Genomic DNA, 20,773 nt, shown 5'->3' on the forward strand with positions numbered 1-20,773 from the left:
TCAAAACGACTGAAAACACAGTAAACACACACGCTTACGCGTCAACAAAATACTAAAGCTACACTTGCCCAAACAGAAAGAGGGCACGCAGAGCTACTAGCAAAGTCACACGAGTTAGCTAACTAACTCACACAACAAAATGGCGAAACACGCAAGTCACTGACACACAAGTCCGTAAAAAACGGACAACGTACAGTAACGAAACAGCGCAAACAACCAACAACAAACGGGAACGAGCTCACCAAACTGTAGGCAAGGCGAGCAGACAAGCTGGGTAACGTGGCCGGCGGGTGTCACTCAAACACACAAGGTCAGCCACAGAGCGTCAAAAAGTGAACCGTCCTCTCCGAGGTGAAAAAGACGTATGATAATAGGCACGTGTTCCTAGAGGAAGTGACGTGGCATACACCCGTATGGGAGGTAACTCCCGGTGTACTGGCCCATTACCAAAGCTACTTTCACTTTCGTTTTGGTGATGGGGTTGCTTCCCTTTAAATTCTTTAGCCGGGTAAGCGTTTTTCAGTGATAAGCATCTCAGGTGACTCAATGCTAATGTGATTCGGAGTAAGAATATGATATTAAATGAGACATTAGTTTGTGTATATAAATGAATGGAGAGTATAACTTTATCATAAAACGGTACTTATCGACGTGCATTTTCAGAAAATGATCGAGGTTTATCGAGGGCGTACACATAAAATTATCACTCCTTTAGTAGTAAAAACGTATTTAAAAACAATTCGCGTGTGAGAAACATTACACATTTTGTGCACAGGTTCCTCTAAGCAATATGGACACATCTGTGCAAAGAAAAAAGGGGGTCGACGTATAAATTTTTTTTTAGAATTTTTTTACCGGGGGTTGTCAAGTACGATTTTGCGAAAAACTTTGCGATTCTTAAGGGGTTACTTGTGTGTTCAAATCGCGTGAAAGAAACATTACACATTTTGTGCACAGGTTCCTCTAAGCAATATGGACACATCTGTGCAAAGAAAAAAAGAGGTTGACGTATTAACTTTTTTTTAGAATTTTTTTACTGGGGGTTGTCAAGTACGATTTTGCGAAAAACACTGCGATTCTTAACATGATCCCAACTGACATATTTAGCTCTACAAATAATAAATGAAACATTAGTTTGTGTATATAAATGAATGGAGAGTATAACTTTATCATAAAACGGTACTTATCAACGTGCATTTTCAGAAAATGATCGAGGTTTCTCGAGGGCGTACACATAAAATTATCACTCCTTTAGTAGTAAAAACGTATTTAAAAAAAATTCGCTCGTCAGAAACATTACACATTTTGTGCACAGGTTCCTCTAAGTAATATGGACACATCTGTGCAAAGAAAAAAGGTGGTCGACGTATTAATTTTTTTTTTAGAATTTTTTTACCGGGGGTTGTCAAGTACGATTTTGCGAAAAACACTGCGATTCTTAACATGATCCCAACTGACATATTTAGCTCTACAAATAATAAATGAAACATTAGTTTGTGTATATAAATGAATGGAGAGTATAACTATCATAAAACGGTACTTATCAACGTGCATTTTCAGAAAATGATAGAGGTTTCTCGAGCGCGTACACATAAAATTATCACTCCTTTAGTAGTAAAAACTTATTTAAAAAAAATGAAGATCCGTCCAGTAAATTTCTATGAATCGCACACCACACACACACTAGATGAATACCCGGTTCGCCGGGTAGCAAGTAGAGCCGAATACCCGGCTTGAGTGGCGCACCGTACGCCGGCTTCGCCGGGTCCGAACCATGGACCCGAGCTTAGGTCCCTCCCAGATTCGTGGAATGGGAACGCCAAGCTTAGGTCCCTCCCAGATTCGTGGAATGGGAACAGCACGAAAATGATTCAGTGGCCATAATGCCATTCCTGATCATTATCATGTCGAGTCCCATACTTGTCGACGCCGCCCAATGTAACCGAGTGCCGAAAGACCACAATCACCTTTGGAGACGAAGTCCACTCAAACAGGATTGAGAAATTTAGAGCTTATCTCTAAGCCCTTTTCATTCTGTGATGGCTTCTCAGAGGAAGGCCAGAACGTACAGACTCAGAAAAGCAGCCATACCACATCACGGTAGCTCAGTTGGTAGAGCACTGGACTTGTGATCGAAAGGTCGCAGGTTTGAATTCGGGCCGGGACGGACACGGGTCAACTTTATGTGCAGACCCAAAGACGGAAGCCATGTCCCACCCCCGTGTCATCACAATGGCACGTAAAAGACCTTGGTCATTCTGCCATAAGTGCAGGTGGCTGAATACACCTAAACACGCAGACACCTGGGTAGCGCGACTCCGTTGCTGCTAGCTTTCCACTGGGAGGAAGCGACCCGAATTTCCCAGCGATGGGACAATAAAGTAATGAAAACTGAAAAAAAAAAAAAGAAAAAAAGAAAAAAACAGAACTCTACAATCCACAGGTGTTTTCTACAGACACACACAAACACACAACACACACAGAGAAGCCGTATATATATCTATATCTATATGTATAAATATATAGAGATAGATGACAGTGTATTTTTCGCGTGTCTATAAATTGATTCGACCTTTGCACTTTTACAGTGAGGACAACTTACGGGTCCAAGGAAAGCGTTCTGGACACTGCGGTGACCTTCTAAAAATAGTAACAGAACGGGAATATCCGAAGATGCCCCTCATACCGTAGTGCATCATACGAAGGAAGGGAGGTAAACGCTGAAAACATGGAGAAGATAAGGAAAAGTTACTGGTAGTTGATCCCGAAAAAGAAAAAAAATCGGTTTGTGCTGAGCGCCGAGAGCACGTATTGAAATATCTCATCGACCAGATTGTGTCCAGGGTGAACGTGAATATGGCCACCAAATTTGAAACAGATCCATCGAGAACTTTGGCCGCGCATCGAACATAAAGAACAGACACATACACACACAGACAGACAGACACAAGTCGTATATATATATATATAGATAAACCAGGGTAGATAAGTTTGTAAGGGGGGTGTTTTTAGAATTCAAGAGTGTAAATCGAGGTCGCAGAGCGCCCGAGACTGATCAAGGGGCATACACCCCCCCCCCCCCTCACACCACCCACCCCACCCCCTCTCCTCAACCCAAGAAAAACAAGTCGCGTAAGGCGAAAATACAATATTTAGTCAAGTAGCTGTCGAACTCACAGAATGAAACTGAACGCAATGCAACGCAGCAAGACCGTATAGTATACTCGTGGTCCACCGCTCACGGCATAGGCAGTGAAATTGACAAGAAGAGCGGGGTAGTGGTTACGCTATGCTGCATAGCACGCTTTTCTGTACCTCTCTTCGTTTTAACTTTCTGAGCGTGTTTTTAATCCAAACATATCATATCTATATATTTTTGGAATCAGGAACCAACAAGGAATAAGATGAAAGTGTTTTTAAATTGATTTCGAAAAATAAATTTTGATAATAATTTTTATATATTTAATTTTCAGAGCTTGTTTTTAATCCGAATATAACATATTTATATGTTTTTGGAATCAGCAAATGATGGAGAATAAGATAAACGTAAATTTGGATCGTGAAAGAAGGAAAAATCTTCATTTGTCACCTTTCTGCACTTTTTTGACTTTGAGTGCATAGCCACAATGGTCACAGACAAGATGCATCAGACAGATTTGAAAAAGACCCCAAACTGAACTTGTTATGACTATTTGTAACCCCTCTCACCTTTTTGACTTGGCCGTACCCAAGCAAAAAGGCAAAACAAGAAGGGCAAAGCCCATACGACTCACATGCTTTACCTTGACCTTTACATGACCTTGACCTTCAAGATCAAGGTCAAATAACTAAACCTAGCAATGACATACACTAAGAACTGCTTTACACATTTTTAGTACCAAAATACATGTGACCTTGACCCAAGGTCAAGGTCATCCAAGGTCATGCAACACAAAGCTGTTAATTCAAGACATAGGAAGTACAATGGTGCTTATTGGCTCTTTCTACCATGAGATATGGTCACTTTTAGTGGTTCACTACCTTATTTTGGTCACATTTCATAAGGGTCAAAGTGACCTTGACCTTGATCATATGTGACCAAATGTGTCTCATGATGAAAGCATAACATGTGCCCCACATAATTTTAAAGTTTGAAACAGTTATCTTCCATAGTTCAGGGTCAAGGTCACTTCAAAATATGTATACAATCCAACTTTGAAGAGCTCCTGTGACCTTGACCTTGAAGCAAGGTAAACCAAACTGGTATCAAAAGATGGGGCTTACTTTGCCCTATATATCATATATAGGTGAGGTATTGAATCTCAAAAACTTCAGAGAAAATGGGAAAAATGGAAAAAATAGCTGTATTTTAGGCAACATTTATGGCCCCTGCGACCTTGACCTTGAAGCAAGGTCAAGATGCTATGTATGTTTTTTGGGGCCTTGTCATCATACACCATCTTGCCAAATTTGGTACTGATAGACTGAATAGTGTCCAAGAAATATCCAACGTTAAAGTTTTCCGGACGGACGTCCGGACGGACGGACGGACGGACGGACGGACGGACGACTCGGGTGAGTACATAGACTCACTTTTGCTTCGCATGTGAGTCAAAAAATCATAACTAATTCCATGTTGACTTTTTTTGTGGGGTGGACCTATTGTTCCAGACTCGCCTTGATTAGAGCAACACTAGTGCAGTGTCCAACAGCTTTTAAAATTTGTTTTGACCTCTTGACAATGTACATGTCAACAATCCCTGACTATCCCTGACTGTTGTGTTGTAAGAAAAAAATCTTCATTTTTCCCCTTTCTCCACCTTTTTGAGTGTCAGTGCATAGCCACAATGGTCACAGAAAAGATGCAGCAAACAGATTTGAAAAAGACCCAAAAGTGAACTTGTTAGACTATTTCTAACCTTTCCTACCTTGTTCACTTGGCCGTACCCAAGCAAAAAGGCAAAAAAAATCATAACTAATTCCATGTTCACTTTTTGGTGGGGTGGACCTATTGTTTCAGACTCGCCTTGATTAGAGCAACCCTAGTGCAGTGTTCAACAGCTTTTAAAATTTGTTTTGACCTCTTGACAATGTACATGTAAACATGTAACCCTAATCCCTGACTGTTGTGCAGTAAGAAAAAAATCTTCATTTCTCCCTTTTCTCCACTTATTTGTGTGTCAGTGCATAGCCACAATGGTCACAGAAAAGATGCATCAAACAGATTTGAAAAAGACCCAAAACTGAATTTGTTATGAATATTTCTCATCTTTTTTGGACTTAAAAAAATTTGTCAAAAAAAACCAACACCCAAAATCTTCATTTTTCCCTTCTTCAAAATTTGTCCAAAAAAAAACAACACCCAAAATCTTCATTTTTCCCTTCTTCACTTTTTTGACTGTCAGTGCATAGCCAGAATGGTCACAGAAAAGATGCAGCAAACAGATTTGAAAAAGACCCCAAACTGAACTTGTTATGACTATTCACCTTTTTGACTTGGCCGTACCCAAGCAAAAAGGCAAAAAAAATCATAACTAATTCCATGTTGACTTTTTGGTGGGGTGGACCTATTGTTCCAGACTCGCCTTGATTAGAGCAACACTAGTGCAGTGTCCAACAGCTTTTAAAATTTGTTTTGACCTCTTGACAATGTACATGTCAACAATCCCTGACTATCCCTGACTGTTGTGTTACTTATTGTAGTAAGAAAAAATCTTCATTTTTCCCCTTTCTCCACTTTCTCTTTCACGAGGAAGGGATAATCACACATAGTACGCCAGTGAGGTTAGAATGGTGAGGTGGGGTCTGAGGCTGGTAAGGGATTTGGGGGTAGGACCGACGAGAGGGCACGGATTCGGCGGTTCGCCGTGTCGAGTCAACTTCATATAGATCTGTGTAGGCGATCAACAGCCCCCGCCGATCTGGATCTGTTCAAGTCAAAAGTAAAGTCAAGGATACGAAGAAGTTTACCGAAAAACATCGATCCCAAGGACTCATGTTGTAACTTTTCAAAGCAGTTACATTCAATCAAAGCTCTATCTACATTAAACCGAACGGGAATCGTCGAAGATCCACGCAACTTCACTGCAATGTCGAAAACGAACTCATAATGTCACCGCAGATCTATAGTTGGCTTTGGTTTTGTGTCGCAGCAAAGAAACGAAGCAAATCTCCGGCTTTTATTTCACACTAAAAAAAACGTTCATTTAGCGGGTTATTAAAATATATTTCTTTGAGGTTGCAAGGCAATGGCATCGCTGAGATGTACTCCTTCGAACACACGACACAGGTTAGAAATTGACTTCATTTGGGCGCTTTTTACGGCCAAAACGGAGTGAGCTTTTTGACGGGTTTATGGAAAAATCACTTCGGGGGCAGGTCTAAAATCCTGTGTACAGTGCCAAATCATACATCATTCAAAAGAGCAAAGTATGTTCTTTATTCTAACATATGGGCTAGGGTAAGTCATAGATATAAATAGACAGTGTCTGTCTATTATATCTGTAGGCAAGTGTAATCCATTCCTTCGATAGTCTCGTCATCTACACTTGCGTGAACAATGCAATTTTGAGTCTGTTTTGCATAAAAGACCTGCGAGATTTGTAGAAGTCAAAACAACAACTTACATTCCAGCCTCTCAACTTTCGTTCCATGCAATTTGTTTGTCTGTACGTATAGACTGAGGAGTGCCCCGAAATGATTTGTAATCACAACATTCACAGACTTCAAATACGCCATTGAAAACTCGTCCACGTGCGTTTTAGATATATATACTTGGGTGACTAAAACTGTCGTACCTACCAAAGGCCGCTTCGCGTAAGAAAATGACTACCAGAGTCGCAAGGCTCGGGATTTTTTTTACAAGAAATTTATATTTCGTTGTTCTAGTCCGAATGAATATGAAGATATGGCGAGTTGAAAACGCCGATTCTTTCGCCAGAAACACGTCTGTTTCCACACCGGAAAGAAGGAATGGACTGAGCTACTAGAAGCACGGCGCCGTGCGTACAATCGATCGAATGATGTTATTCACACAATACCATTTGGCGATCTCTAAAAAATCATTTAAAAACGAACTAGTTGACATGTAATGAAACTATTTACTGAAATCAAGAAGTATCTTAGTTCTAGCCGTGCATATGACACACCCTTTCGCGAAAGCACACTGAACCGTGCGTATACGCATTCGCACCCGCAAACCACCAACCCAGGCGGGTTATCCAGATCCAGATCCAGATCCAGATCCAAGGGAAGTAACTCAGTGAGTATAAACATGAGCAAGAACCGCAACCCGAACACACTCGTAACACCTTAAAACAAGTCGCGTAAGGCGAAAATACAACATTTAGTCAAGTAGCTGTCGAACTCACAGAATGAAACTGAACGCAATGCAACACAGCAAGACCGTATACTCGTAGCATCGTCAGTCCACCGCTCACGGCATAGGCAGTGAAATTGACAAGAAGAGCGGGGTAGTATTTGCGCTGGGAAGGATAGCACGCTTTTCTGTACCTCTCTTCGTTTTAACTTTCTGAGCGTGTTTTTAATCCAAACATATCATATCTATATGTTTTTGGAATCAGGAACCGACAAGGAATAAGATGAAAGTGTTTTTAAATTGATTTCGAAAATTTAATTTTGATAATAATTTTTATATATTTAATTTTCAGAGCTTGTTTTTAATCCAAATATAACATATTTATATGTTTTTGGAATCAGCAAATGATGGAGAATAAAATAAACGTAAATTTGGATCGTTTTATAAAAAACGTATTTTTTTTACAATTTTCAGATTTTTAATGACCAAAGTCATTAATTAATTTTTAAGCCACCACGCTGAAATGCAATACCGAAGTCCGGGCTTCGTCGAACATTACCCGACCAAAATTTCAACCAATTTGGTTGAAAAATGAGGGCGTGACAGTGCCGCCTCAACTTTCACGAAAAGCCGGATATGACGTCATCAAAGACATTTATCAAAAAAATGAAAAAAACGTTCGGGGATTTCATACCCAGGAACTCTCATGTCAAATTTCATAAAGATCGGTCCAGTAGTTTAGTCTGAATCGCTCTACACACACACACACACACACACACACAGACACACACACGCACATACACCACGACCCTCATCTCGATTCCCCCCTCTACGTTAAAACATTTAGTCAAAACTTGACTAAATGTAAAAAGGAGGGAGTCTTGAAATGGGGGTAAATTTACAGAGGCTATGAATAGAAAGTCTAAGAAAACAGGGTCTTAAAAGAGAGGAAGTCTTATATTGGGGGGGGGGGGGGGGGGGGGGGGGGGTCGTAAAAAGGGGGTTCCACTGTATCATAATCACTGATGAATACCTCCATTGCCTGTGGCGCAGGCAAAGACGACCCAGCAGACAACAAGGGCCCACAGAGGGCGCTGCAAGCTCTCGTGCACAGTGCGTGTCGCCACTGACCAACCAGACGCGTCCTGCAGCAAGTAGCGGTTCTCCTCGTAAGTGATGAGGGTCAGGAAGGTGGAGAAAATGAATGCAACCACCCATCCTGCACATATTGCAATCTGGAACGAAAGACGTTAAGTTTGATGGTAAGTTGAACCTGTCCTGCAACCACCTCCTGAAAGCGACCATAACCTGCCCACAACGTCCACTTCCAAGGATCCCAGATGAATTTGTCTTTTATATATAAATGCACCTTTTCATAGCAACGACCTGTCTATAGCGAATGTATTTTTTGTTTAAAATGTCAAATGGAGTTTCAGTGTGTTATATATATATGGTATGCACTTAGGGGAGCTGTGTTTCTTAAAAAAAAAGATTAATCTATATTGACTTCCACAGATCTTCTTATGCTCATGTACTGTCTGTTTCAAGAGCCTGGCTGTCTTTAAGTATATGAAAACTCAAAACACTAGATTTGCACACAAAAGTTTATTTGTTGTTTTATTTTCTTGCTTCATTGACTCCAGCCAAAAACCTTCTAACACAAAATCATAATTTTATGCTTAAAATTCCATGTGTCTCTGCAGCAAAGCCAAGAGTGTCATACATTGTGGAAAATACTTGCAAAGATATTTTACAAAATTCAGTCTTTAAAATAAAAAAAAAACCACTGTGCACAGAGTGCATCCAATCTGTTCATTGTTGGAATGTGACCAAGTGGAGGGATGTTCATTGTGACCAAGTGGAGGGATGTTCATTGTTGGAATGTGACCAAGTGGAGGGATGTTCATTGTTGGAATGTGACCAAGTGGAGGGATCGGTCCTATCGCATGTAAAAGTCTGACCAGATCCGGGATGGTGTTCAGGCCAAATGTTTTCAAACGGCGGAGTGGGCCTTTAATCTCTAACATTTTCACACATATTGGACTCACTACTGGATCAAGTTTGATATAACAACAGTTGAAAACAAACACTTACTTTATGCATGTTAAATCTGAATTTCAGCCTATCCAGGATAAAGCCCAGACCCAACCCCAGGGCAAAGGGGGCCACTCTGCAGTATGGCTGCTGGAAGATTGTCCAAAAGTATTCGGACTGTCGCCTGAAAAAAATGAAAGAAGTAAAATAAGTAACTGGCATGTCTAAAGAAACTTAAAAGACTTTGAAAGAGTTAAATTGTGGATTTCTGGAGAGCAGGACGTGGATTGAAGTTTTGAAAGTAAAAGCTTGTATAATCACAGAGAGAGAGGAGGAGGAGGAGGAGGGGGGGGGGGAGGAGGGGGGGGGGGGAGACAGACAGACAGACAAATATGCAGTGCGGTTGTCTGAAAAAAACCACGAGTTAAACAATTTCAGGGAAATCTGGAAGAACAAGCAGAAATAAAATATCAAATTAACAAAATCAAAAATCAAAATCAAAATCATAATTAAAATAAGCAAAATGACAAATGACAAATTAACAGACAAAAGACAACAAAACTGAAAAACCTGTTACATAACGCAGGTCACACTAAGACAGAATACACAAAGATTAATCGTCAAACGAAGAAAAGAAAACAGCTGGAAGAGAGAGGTAAAAAGAGAGAGACAGACACACATGAAGAGACAGACGGACTCACCGAAGAACATCACCATTGATGCCAAGCTCCAGAACAATGGTGGAGCCAATGTGTATCGCCACAAACACTCCCACAATGATGAATCCTATGATCTTTTTACTGTCAACAAAAGCAGACAACACAATGTTGAAATGTAAATGCCTGTTAACAAATTGCCAAAAAAAGGGGAAAAGAGAAGGGGAAAAAAACACATGTGTGTGAAAACTTCAAGATAATGGAGTGTGACAGTGATGTCCACAAAAGCGGTAAAATCAAGAAAGTACAAGGACAAAAGCCTACTCTCAACTCCCACTGAGTACTAAGTCTCTAGGTCTGATTACTACAGAAACATCTATGTAAGCAGAACAATTATGGAGACTAGAGAGGCTATGTAACTTACAAAACATGAAATCAAAAAGCAGAGGGCACATGGAAAGAACACAAAAAGAACATCAACTACTGATATTGTGAAAGAAACAAAAGCAAAGGCCCAGTGCTAAATAGAACACATTAATCTGTTTCAGAATTGCTGAGGCAATTATGAAGCATTGATTTCAGCCAATCTTAGCCTAACAGGTGGGCTAGGTATATTGAAGAACAAATAATTTAACACATATATGCACACATTCCTTCCAGTGAGAACAAACATCAGCCATGAACCATGACAGAACTGTCCAGGTTTTTACAACAAATGTGAGCTTATCCTTTCACTTCAGCCAAGCGGGAGGTCACATTGGGTTTGAATCCCGACTATCCACTATAGGCCATTGCGCCCGTCGCTCAGGTAAAAGCCCAGACAGTTTTGTTGTGGCAGGAATGATCAGTTACATGAGAAGGTCAGTACATTTTGACCCTTTACTGCCGGAAGAAGTTAGTTAAACAAAAATCTTTTTTTTATGACAATTAGACCAAATCTGAAAAAATGGTCTCCAGGGGAGACAATCATCTTGCTGCAATGAGCGCTTCTGGGGTTATATACGCGAGACAACTCCTGTGATCGTGCCGCGAGGTGGCGCCTGCAGTTACCAGCCGAAAGAAAGAAGGGGCATAAACCTCACCAGAACCGACCATTGTCTGTTTACCGTATAAAATGCACGACTTACACATGAACTGTTACCAAACTGATATGCTATTTGGGACCAATGCAAGTTTTTTTCCTTTCTCGTGTGATCTTGCTGCGAGTGGCGCCAGTTATCATCCGAAAGAAAGAGGGGGCATAACCTCACCAGAACAGCCCATTAGACCAAATCTGAGAAAATGGCATGCAGGGGAGAGAATCACCTTGCTGCAATCAGGGCTAGCACCTTTCCGGTTCTCGCCGGAAATCTGTGTTTTTTTAACGTTTAAAATCGGAAAATCCGGTTTCTTAAAGTACATAAAACTTTTATTTTTTTTTATTTTTTTTTAGTTTGGATGGTTGATGGAGACAAAATGTGTATTATTTTATAATTTATTAACATACATGTTGGTACCAGGAGAGGCTGTTCTTTGCCAATGCCGCCGTGGACGTGACAGGCTTTTCAGGTTTTCACTTTTTGTGTGTGTTAGCCCTGTGCAATTTAAAGGGCAATATATACAGCAGTTGTTTTCCTTCTCAGAGTATTGATTTGTTTATTGTCCCAAAGATACCTGATACGTATTTTGGCAGTCAAGAGGGTGATAATAGAGGGTGATAATAGAGGATGACAAGTCGTGTAAGGCGAAATTACTACATTTAGTCAATCTGTCAAACTCACAGAATGAAATTAACCCACTGCATTCCATTTTTTACGGAAAAAATGAAAAAATGATCCGGGGAATATATCAAATTACCCACAAACTCTCATATACAGTTTCATGAAGATTGGTCCAGTAGTTTTCTAAGAATCGCTTTACACACACACACACACACACACACACACACACACACACACACACACACACACACACACACACACACACACACACACACACACACACACCACACCCTCTTCTCGATTCCCAGTCAACGTTAAAACAAATGTTAAAACAAGTCGCGTAAGGCGAAAATACAACATTTAGTCAAGTAGCTGTCGAACTCACAGAATGAAACTCAATGCAACGCAACGCATCAAGACCGTATACTCGTAGCATCGTCACTCCACCGCCCGTGGCAAAGGCAGTGCCAGTGAAATTGACAAGAAGAGCGGGGTATTCGTTGCGCTGAGAGGATAGCACGCTTTTCTGAACCTCTGTTCGTTTTAACTTTCTGAGCGTGTTATTAATCCAAACATATCATATCTATATGTTTTTGGAATCAGGAACCGACAAGGAATAAGATGAAAGTGTTTTTAAATTGATTTCGAAAAAAAAAAGTTGATAATAATTTTTATATATTTAATTTTCAGAGCTTGTTGTTAATCCAAATATAACATATTTATATGTTTTTGGAATCAGCAAATGATGGAGAATAAGATGAACGTAAATTTGGATCGTTTTATAAAAAAAAAATTTTTTTTACAATTTTCAGATTTTTAATGACCAAAGTCATTAATTCATTTTTAAGCCACCAAGCTGAAATGCAATACCGAAGTCCGGGCTTCGTCGAAGATTACTTGACCAAAATTTCAACCAATTTGGTTGAAAAATGAGGGCGTGACAGTGCCGCCTCAACTTTCACAAAAAGCCGGATATGACGTCATCAAAGACATTTATCAAAAAAATGAAAAAAACTTATGAGGATATCATACCCAGGAACTCTCATGTCAAATTTCATAAAGATCGGTCCAGTAGTTTAGTCTGAACCGCTCTACACACACACACACACAGACACACACACATACACCATGACCCTCGTCTCGATTCTCCCCTCTACGTTAAAACATTTAGTCAAAACTTGACTAAATGTAAAAAAATGACAAATGTGCACTACACAAAAAGACAAAGAAACGAACAAGGAGAACATAAACCTCACCCAAAAGCTAAGGGAACCAACACAAGGGGGGCAACCCAGTAGAACTGCATCAGGCTGGACAAAAACCACGTCCACGACATGCACTGCAAACACAAGGGAACACAACATCTATAGGCTTTCAGTACAAAGTCACACAGCGGAACTCCCAATTTAAGACCTTAAAACATCTGAGAAAATCGGGTCTTAAAAAGGAGGATTAGTCTTAAAATGGAGCTAAATTTACAGAGGTGATGAACTGAAAATCTGAAAACTCAAGGTCTTAAAATGGGGGAGTCTTAACCTGGGGGGTTCTACTTGGCACAGAGAAACGTTGAAAAAGAGAGAAAAAAAAGTCAAGAGCACAAAATATGTGTGTGTTAATGTGTGTGTGTGTGTGTGTGTGTGTGTACATGTGTGTGCGTGTGTGTGTGTGTGTGTGTGTGTGTGTGTACATGTGTGTGCGTGTGTATGTGTGTGTGTGTGTGTGTGTGTACATGTGTGTGCGTGTGTGTGTGTGTGTGTGTGTGTGTGTGTGTGTATTCACCAATGCGTGCGTGTGTACATGCATGCACGTGTATTTGTGTGTGTGTGCGAATGAATTCGTGAGTGTGTATGCATGTGCATGCATGCGTGTGCGGGGTAGGTAGTAGGGTGCTTGAGAATGTGGAGAAGTATGATCGTAAGGCATTGAAAGGATGGCGAGGAAGTGAAGAACTACAAGTCATAAAACCTGTCACTTAAAAACATTCAAAAGGGTCAACTACTGGGGATCAAAGTGCACACCCTGAAAAAAACCCATTTAGTGTAACAAGATCAATACTGGATAAACGAAGGAGGGTGGGAGTTACATGGATAGAAACATTAAAATCCGAAAAAAATTGTAAATTGTTCTGAATGAGTCTAGCTTACAATGCACTGCATGATGCTGGTAAAGATGATGATTATGATGATGATGATGATGATGATGAGGAGGAGGAGGAGGAGGAGGATGATGATGATGATGGGACTGGGTGGCCGAGTGGTAACGCACTTGCGCTCGGAAGCGAGAGGTTGCGTGTTCGACCCTGGGTCAGGCCGCAATTTTCTCCCCCCTTTCCTAACCTAGGTGGTGGGTTCAAGTGCTAGTCTTTCGGATGAGACGAAAAACCGAGGTCCCTTCGTGTACACTACATTGGGGTGTGCACGTTAAAGATCCCACGATTGACAAAAGGGTCTTTCCTGGCAAAATTGTAAAGGCATAGATAAAAATGTCCACCAAATACCCGTTTGACTTGGAATAAAGGCCGTGAAAGGTGAATGCTCGCCTAATAGGCTACTGAGCTTTACTGGCCGATGTGAATGCGTTATATATTGTGTGTAAAAAATGTCTGTTTGTCTGTCTGTCTGTAAAAAATTCCATTTCAAACGGCAGAAATGAATATGTAAGCGCCTAGGGCTATATCTAGATTAGGCGCATAAAAATGATCACAATAATAATAATGATGATGATGACAACTGTGATGACATTGATGACAAGGACAAGGACTATTATGATGAGGATGATGGTGATGATGAGGATGATGACAATGGTGGCAATGCCAATGATGCTGACAACAACGACAACGACAGTTACGATGACGATGACGATGATGATGACAATGTAGATGATTATACTCACGAAAGTGGTTGTTTTGACAACACTGATCATCATCAGACCATGATAACAAAGACATCCAATACATTAGTTAGATCGTGATTGTTACAACGACATTCATCATGAAAATGACAACAGCCACACTGAGAATTAATACTTCAGGGACAAAGTTTCATTTTCATTTTCATTTTATTGTCATTAATTTATTGTCCAGTCGCTGGAAAATTCGGGTCACTTCCTCCCAGTGGAAAGCTAGCAGCAACGGAGTCGCGCTACCCAGGTGTCAGCGTGTTTAGGTGTATTCAGCCACCTGCACTTATGGCAGAATGACCAAGGTCTTTTACGTGCCATTGTGTTGACACGGGGGTGGGACATGGCTTCCGTCTCTGGGTCTGCACATAAAAGTTGACCCGTGTCCGGCCCGACCCGAATTCAAACCAGTGACCTTCCGATCACAAGTCCAGTGCTGAATAACCAACTGAGCTACCGGGCCCCCAAGTTCACTCAAACCGGGTGAATGTGGCAACACTCGAGTGCATTTTGGCACCCTAGCCTCTTACACTACATTGACGTATGTATTCCTGCATGCAGTTCCTCACTGACCATGTGCTCGATGCTGACAAAATAGTTGTTGATGAAGAGCAGGTTGGTCCACCATTGCTCCAGACACTGCTGCTGGAGCGGTGGGGGCCAGTGGGGGCCGTCTGCCAGGTGAACAATCAGGCAGGCACACACCGCCAGCACCACCATGTACGCCGGAATCACCCTGAGTCAAAAGTTGAAGACAACGATAATAATAATAATACTAATAATAATATTAATGACAGCTTATATAGCGCGTCGAACCACAGTAAACTATATGCTCTCCGCGCTTTACATATTGACTTTGAAAAAAAACCTAAACTATTTAAACATCAAATTACATATAACGATGACAAAAATAGACGAGGATCATGGGGCTCAGGTACAAATGAAAAAGTGAGCTGGGGTGACACTGCCCTCTCCTGAGAACTCCCTTGAAAACGGTCATGCACGTTAAAAATCCACTCGTGCAAAAACATGAATGAACGTGGGAGTTTGAGCCCATGAACGAAGAAGAAGAAGAAAATGGCAAATGTTCCTATATTTTGTCATTTAATTCTTACCTGACAAATCTGTGCAGGTAATAGTAGATGATGTGTCCAGGTCTGAGTTTGCCGCTGCCTTTGACTGCCTTGAAGAACGTGACAGCAGTAACCACACCACTGAAGGAGACAAAACGAAAGAGTGAGAAAACTGACAGTCACTTTTAACAATAAAACGAAAGAGTGAGAAAACTCACAGTCAGTTTTAACAATCAGTTAATGACTCCTTCACAGATTTGTACATAAGTGAGCAATTCTTATTATCTCCCAAAAATGAATGCAAACTGGAATGTTGATTGTAAAGTGCAATAGACTGATTGCTGGTAACTTTAGTGTCGATTGACTGGTTCACTGATAACCCACTCACCCACTCGATGTTTCACTGGAATCCATCCAACCATCCATCAATTCATCCATCAACAAAATTAATAGAGCTTATAAAGCAGTTGTTTTCATTTTCAAAGCCAGACCTTTGCATTATACTGCACGTGTCAGAACACTTATCTAGTCAAACAAACATTTCTGCGACAATTCAGCAAAAAAAATTAAGCTGGTGAATGATTTTTAAGGAAATTTGAATGATGCTGGTAAAACTACCTTTCTATAACTTCTATTCAACACCTCCCCCCCCCCCCCCCCCATCCCTCAACCCCCCCCCCCCCCCTCCCCCCAGCTCTCCTCTTGTTCACTTCCAAAGCAGACCCGGTTCTTACCTGATAGCAAAGAATGTGTCTTGGGAAAAACTGGAGTTTAGGATTACTTGTGCAGGCATGGATATCAGGTCATTTGCTGCATGCAGTAAATTTTCTGGAGAAAGATAAGACAGAAGTGTTATTGTGAAAGGTACTTACAATCTTTGCTGTTTAATCCAATGAGAGAGGAGGGAGAGTTAAACATTAACAATACATGGTAATTACAAGACACAGAAACCAAGCAATATTAAGACACAACACAGATTTAACTTTTCACAGAATAGGACAGGATTGAATTGATCAAAGAGAGTCTGACAGTCTTTACTGGGTGATGAGGGCGGGGATGTAGCTCAGTCGGTAGCGCACTGGATTTGTATCCAGTTGGCCGCTGTCAGCGTGAGTTCGTCCCCAAGTTCGGCGAGAGATTTATTTCTCAGAGTCCACTTTGTGTGCAGACTCTCCTCGGTGTCCGAACACCCCCCGTGTGTACACGCAAGCACAAGACCAAGTCCGCACAAAAAAGATCCTGTAATCCATGTCAGAGTTCGGTGGGTTATAGAAACACGAAAATACCCAGCATGCTTCCTCCGAAAGCGGCGTATGGCTGTCTAAATGGCGGGGTAAAAACGGTCATACACGTAAAAGCCGTGGGAGTTTCAGCCCATGAACGAACAAACAAACTGGGTGAGGAGTAGGCGGATGGTGTGGGGGTGGGGTGGGGGAGGGAATCAGAGAGAGAGAGAAAGAGAGAGAGAGACAGAGACTGAGAGAGAGAAAGAGAGAGACAGAGAGAGAGAGACAGAGACAGAGAGACAGAGAGAGACAGAGACAGAGAGAGAGAGATCCAGAGAGAGAGAGAGAGGGAGAGAGACAGAGAGAGAGAGAGACAGAGAGAGAGAGACAGACAGAGAGAGAGAGACACAGATAGAGAGACAGATAGAGAGAGACAGAGAGAGAGAGAGAGAGAGAGAGAGAGAGAGAGAGAGAGAGAGAGAGAGAGAGAGAGAAAAAGTATCATGCACAGTCGTAAAAAGACGCAGACAGACAGAGAGAGAGAGAAAGAGGGACGCAGACAGACAGAGAAAAAGAGACAAACAGACTCAGACACTAGACAGACACAGAGAGAAAGCCAGCCAAAAATGTGATACCTTTAATGATAAAAAAAAAACACACAGTAAGACTGTAAGCTCAAAACTTCAACAACCTCAGACCTACCAAAATAAAGGGCTCCGAACACAACAGTGTTGGCAAAAATGACCCACAGCATGGAGAGAACGCGTATGCCGTGCAGGCAGTGGATGTTGTCATTACAGTCTCTGGTAGCAAGCACTGATTTTACGTTCAGCGGTATTGAAAAGGCTGTCAGTACCCTCAGACACAGCGAGTCGTCCGGTAAACCTGTAGAGAAAAAGCAGAATTTCCTATTTTATTCATGTAGACAAAAAGCATGCACCAAACAAAATTGGCAGCAAAGTTACTTTGAAGAAATGAAAGTCACAATCACACACACGCAGACACATTATAAAACACATTCTCAGAAAGCACACTTTCAAAACAGGGCACAAGACACAAAACTTTTCAAAATGTAATTGTCCAGCACACCTTCCAGTTGACAGAGTGTGCATAAATTAATCAATTTAATAAGACAGAAAATTCGCCAGTAAAACGTTTGCACCAAAACACACACGCACTTGTTCAGTTTTGCAAACACACACGCAGCCGCACGCACACACACTCAGGCATGCGTAAATGCATGCGTGCGCACACACCCGCATGCACGTACGCATTACACGCACACTCCCACATGCCAACACGCACACGCACACACACACACACACACACAAATGTAAAATGAGACGGGATATAAAATAGGATGTGACTGGTGGTTTATGATGAGGCTGCAGTCAAATATTTTAGTAAGGGATCTTATCCGGTAATAAAAAGAATCAAGCAAAATGCATTCTCTGCAAAAGAGTAGAAAACCGTACGCCAGCGAGCAAGAAGAAGAAAAACTTCCAAAAGTTACAGTTCGTAAAACCTCAAAAGTTTCAGCAAAAATGCTCAACTGAGCAACAAAAAACAATATGACAACAGAAAAAATGCTGAATAAGCAAAATGTATAGATAAAACAGCAAACAGAGAGGTCATCATGTTTGTGCATTATACCATGCACATCTATCCAGCCAATAACATCTGCTTCCCCCTCCCCCCCCCCCCCACACACACACGAACACAAGGGATAGTGGTTAGTTAGGTGGAAACTGCCATGCAACTTCCAAATAAGACCAAGCTGAAAAGTATGGATGTTATTGTTACTTTGTACAGACATATCGTGTACGTATTTGCTTCGCCTACTGTTCTTTTCTCTACATTGATGTGTTAGAATACTCAAAAACTCACCCACATGCCAGTGCACGAGAACGTTGCTTAATATTCTGTTTGAACTCCTCCAGCCTTAGCAAAGTGGAAGAATTGGCTAGAAGCTAGGGTAAGTCAAACTCTTAACAGAGCTGTCTCTTTATTAGCGGACATGCCTGGGGCATTTTCTAAATACGAGGGGCATTTTGGGTTACTTATACAATGGCAGATACCCATTCATAAGCGCCGAGAGTGTAATGTTTGATGGTGTGTGTGTTATGAAGGATTCGCTCGGATTGTGGACTCAGGAGACAGAGGTAAAATACATGTGTGTTTATTCAGCCATCTTAGTTAGGGAAGAGGGGGAACCACTCTTCTGGTTATAGTACATGTAAAGTAGGTGGTTATCTCCCATGTACAGATATTTGGTGTTTGACATAAAACATAGATTATGTTTTAGCAGAATGTTACATCTCCCTTTTTTTCAAATGAAAGTTATCATAATATGTTAAATAAGGAATTGACTAGATTTTTTTTTCACATAGAGTTAGCATTAATACTGTCTGGTATTAGAATGGCAATTGTAATTGTTTGCAATAATACTGTAGGTAATGAGACATTGATTACACTTATTATTGTCTTAGCACACAGTCACAGAAATATTGATGCGTGCTTGCAGTTCAACAGTGTCTTTCAGCAGTGTCTTTACACAAAGGAAATTTGATGCGGGTCGGTATTAGTCAATAGCATCCTTCAACAGTGTCCGTTTAAAAAACAAACATAGCACAGTCCTAGTGTAAGGTGTTTGCATGTTTGTATATATATATGTGTTTGTTGTCTAACATTCAATCATTTCAAGAAATGATGGTGCACCGCAGTAAACTGGTGAGAACTACATGTCCATTTTGGCTGGTGCTTTGACACGACGGCCTGACTTGGTGGTGTAGGCACTGGGCGCTGGCGGGGCTGGTGGCACATCGGACTGGACATCAGCTGGTACAGGCTTGGAGACTGCTGGGGCTGCTGTTGGGCTGACCGGCTCTGGTGTTGGTGGCGGTGAAGGCAGTCTGGACTTCTTCAGGAACCGGCGGTTGCGGCGGTAGGTGCTGCCGTTGCTGGTTTGCACCACGAAGGATCGTGGCTGGCTGCTGCAGGCGGTGACGGTGGCTGGCTGCCAGTCGTTTCCCTTCTTCAGCTGGACGTGTACAGCGTCGCCGGGCTTCACTGGTGGTAGGGGTCTGGAACTGCGGTCGTAGTACTGCTTCATCTTGGTCTGCTTCTCGTTACGTCTGGCGCTGACATCTGCAGGTCTGATGGTTTTGGGTTGCAGGTGCTGCTTGGTGGTGGGCAGGATAGAGCGCAGTTGTCTACCCATCAGGAGTTGGGCTGGGGAAGCCAGGTTGTCGACTGGAGTGTTGCGATATTCCAGGATCGCTTGTAGAGCGCTGGTGCCACTGGCCTTGGCGTTGGTCATGATATCCTTGACAGTATGGACTGTCTTTTCTGCTAGGCCGTTGGACTGTGGGTAACCAGGACTGGATGTTGTGTGCTGGAAATCCCAGCTGACTGCAAATTGCTGGAACTCTTCTGAGCCAAACTGGGGTCCGTTGTCGCTCATAAGCGTCTCGGGGATGCCATGTCTTGCGAAGTGTGAGGACAGCTTCCGGATGATGGTGGCAGATGTGGTCGTGGTCAGCTCGTCGACTTCAAAATATCGGCTGTAGTAATCAACTGTCACCATGAAGTCTTTCTTCTCCCAGGTGAAGAGATCAGTGCCGATCTTCTGCCAGGGACGGGTTGGGACAGTGTGGGGTAGGAGAGGTTCTTTGGGATTGGAGTTCTGTTTCTGGATGCAGATAGGACAGGAGGCGACAGTTTTGTGGATTTCTGTAGGCATTCCTGGCCAAAACAGAATTTCTCGGGCCCTCTGCTTGGTCTTTTCAATGCCGAGATGACTGGAGTGGATTTTGGCCAGCATTTCGGGACGAAGAGCGAGTGGGACGAGGATTTTCTCTCCTTTGAAGATGATGCCATCGATGATGGA

The 20,773-nt window shown here is 41.9% G+C and overlaps 1 protein-coding gene across 1 annotated transcript in view; it reads right to left on the reverse strand.

Moving 5' to 3' along the window:
• LOC138946775 (uncharacterized) overlaps positions 1–20,773 on the reverse strand; it is a 61,532-nt gene that overhangs the window by 11,096 nt on the left and 29,663 nt on the right. The window contains exons 15-22 of the mRNA XM_070318178.1: positions 17,587–17,769; positions 16,393–16,486; positions 15,701–15,799; positions 15,159–15,321; positions 12,944–13,026; positions 10,033–10,131; positions 9,392–9,515; positions 8,331–8,532 (exon numbers count right to left, since the gene is read on the reverse strand). Coding sequence (XP_070174279.1) covers positions 8,331–8,532; positions 9,392–9,515; positions 10,033–10,131; positions 12,944–13,026; positions 15,159–15,321; positions 15,701–15,799; positions 16,393–16,486; positions 17,587–17,769 — 1,047 coding nt within the window. The remainder of the gene's footprint in view (positions 1–8,330; positions 8,533–9,391; positions 9,516–10,032; positions 10,132–12,943; positions 13,027–15,158; positions 15,322–15,700; positions 15,800–16,392; positions 16,487–17,586; positions 17,770–20,773) is intronic.

This window comes from Littorina saxatilis, linkage group LG14, assembly GCF_037325665.1.
Source record: "Littorina saxatilis isolate snail1 linkage group LG14, US_GU_Lsax_2.0, whole genome shotgun sequence".
Classification (NCBI taxonomy): domain Eukaryota; kingdom Metazoa; phylum Mollusca; class Gastropoda; order Littorinimorpha; family Littorinidae; genus Littorina; species Littorina saxatilis.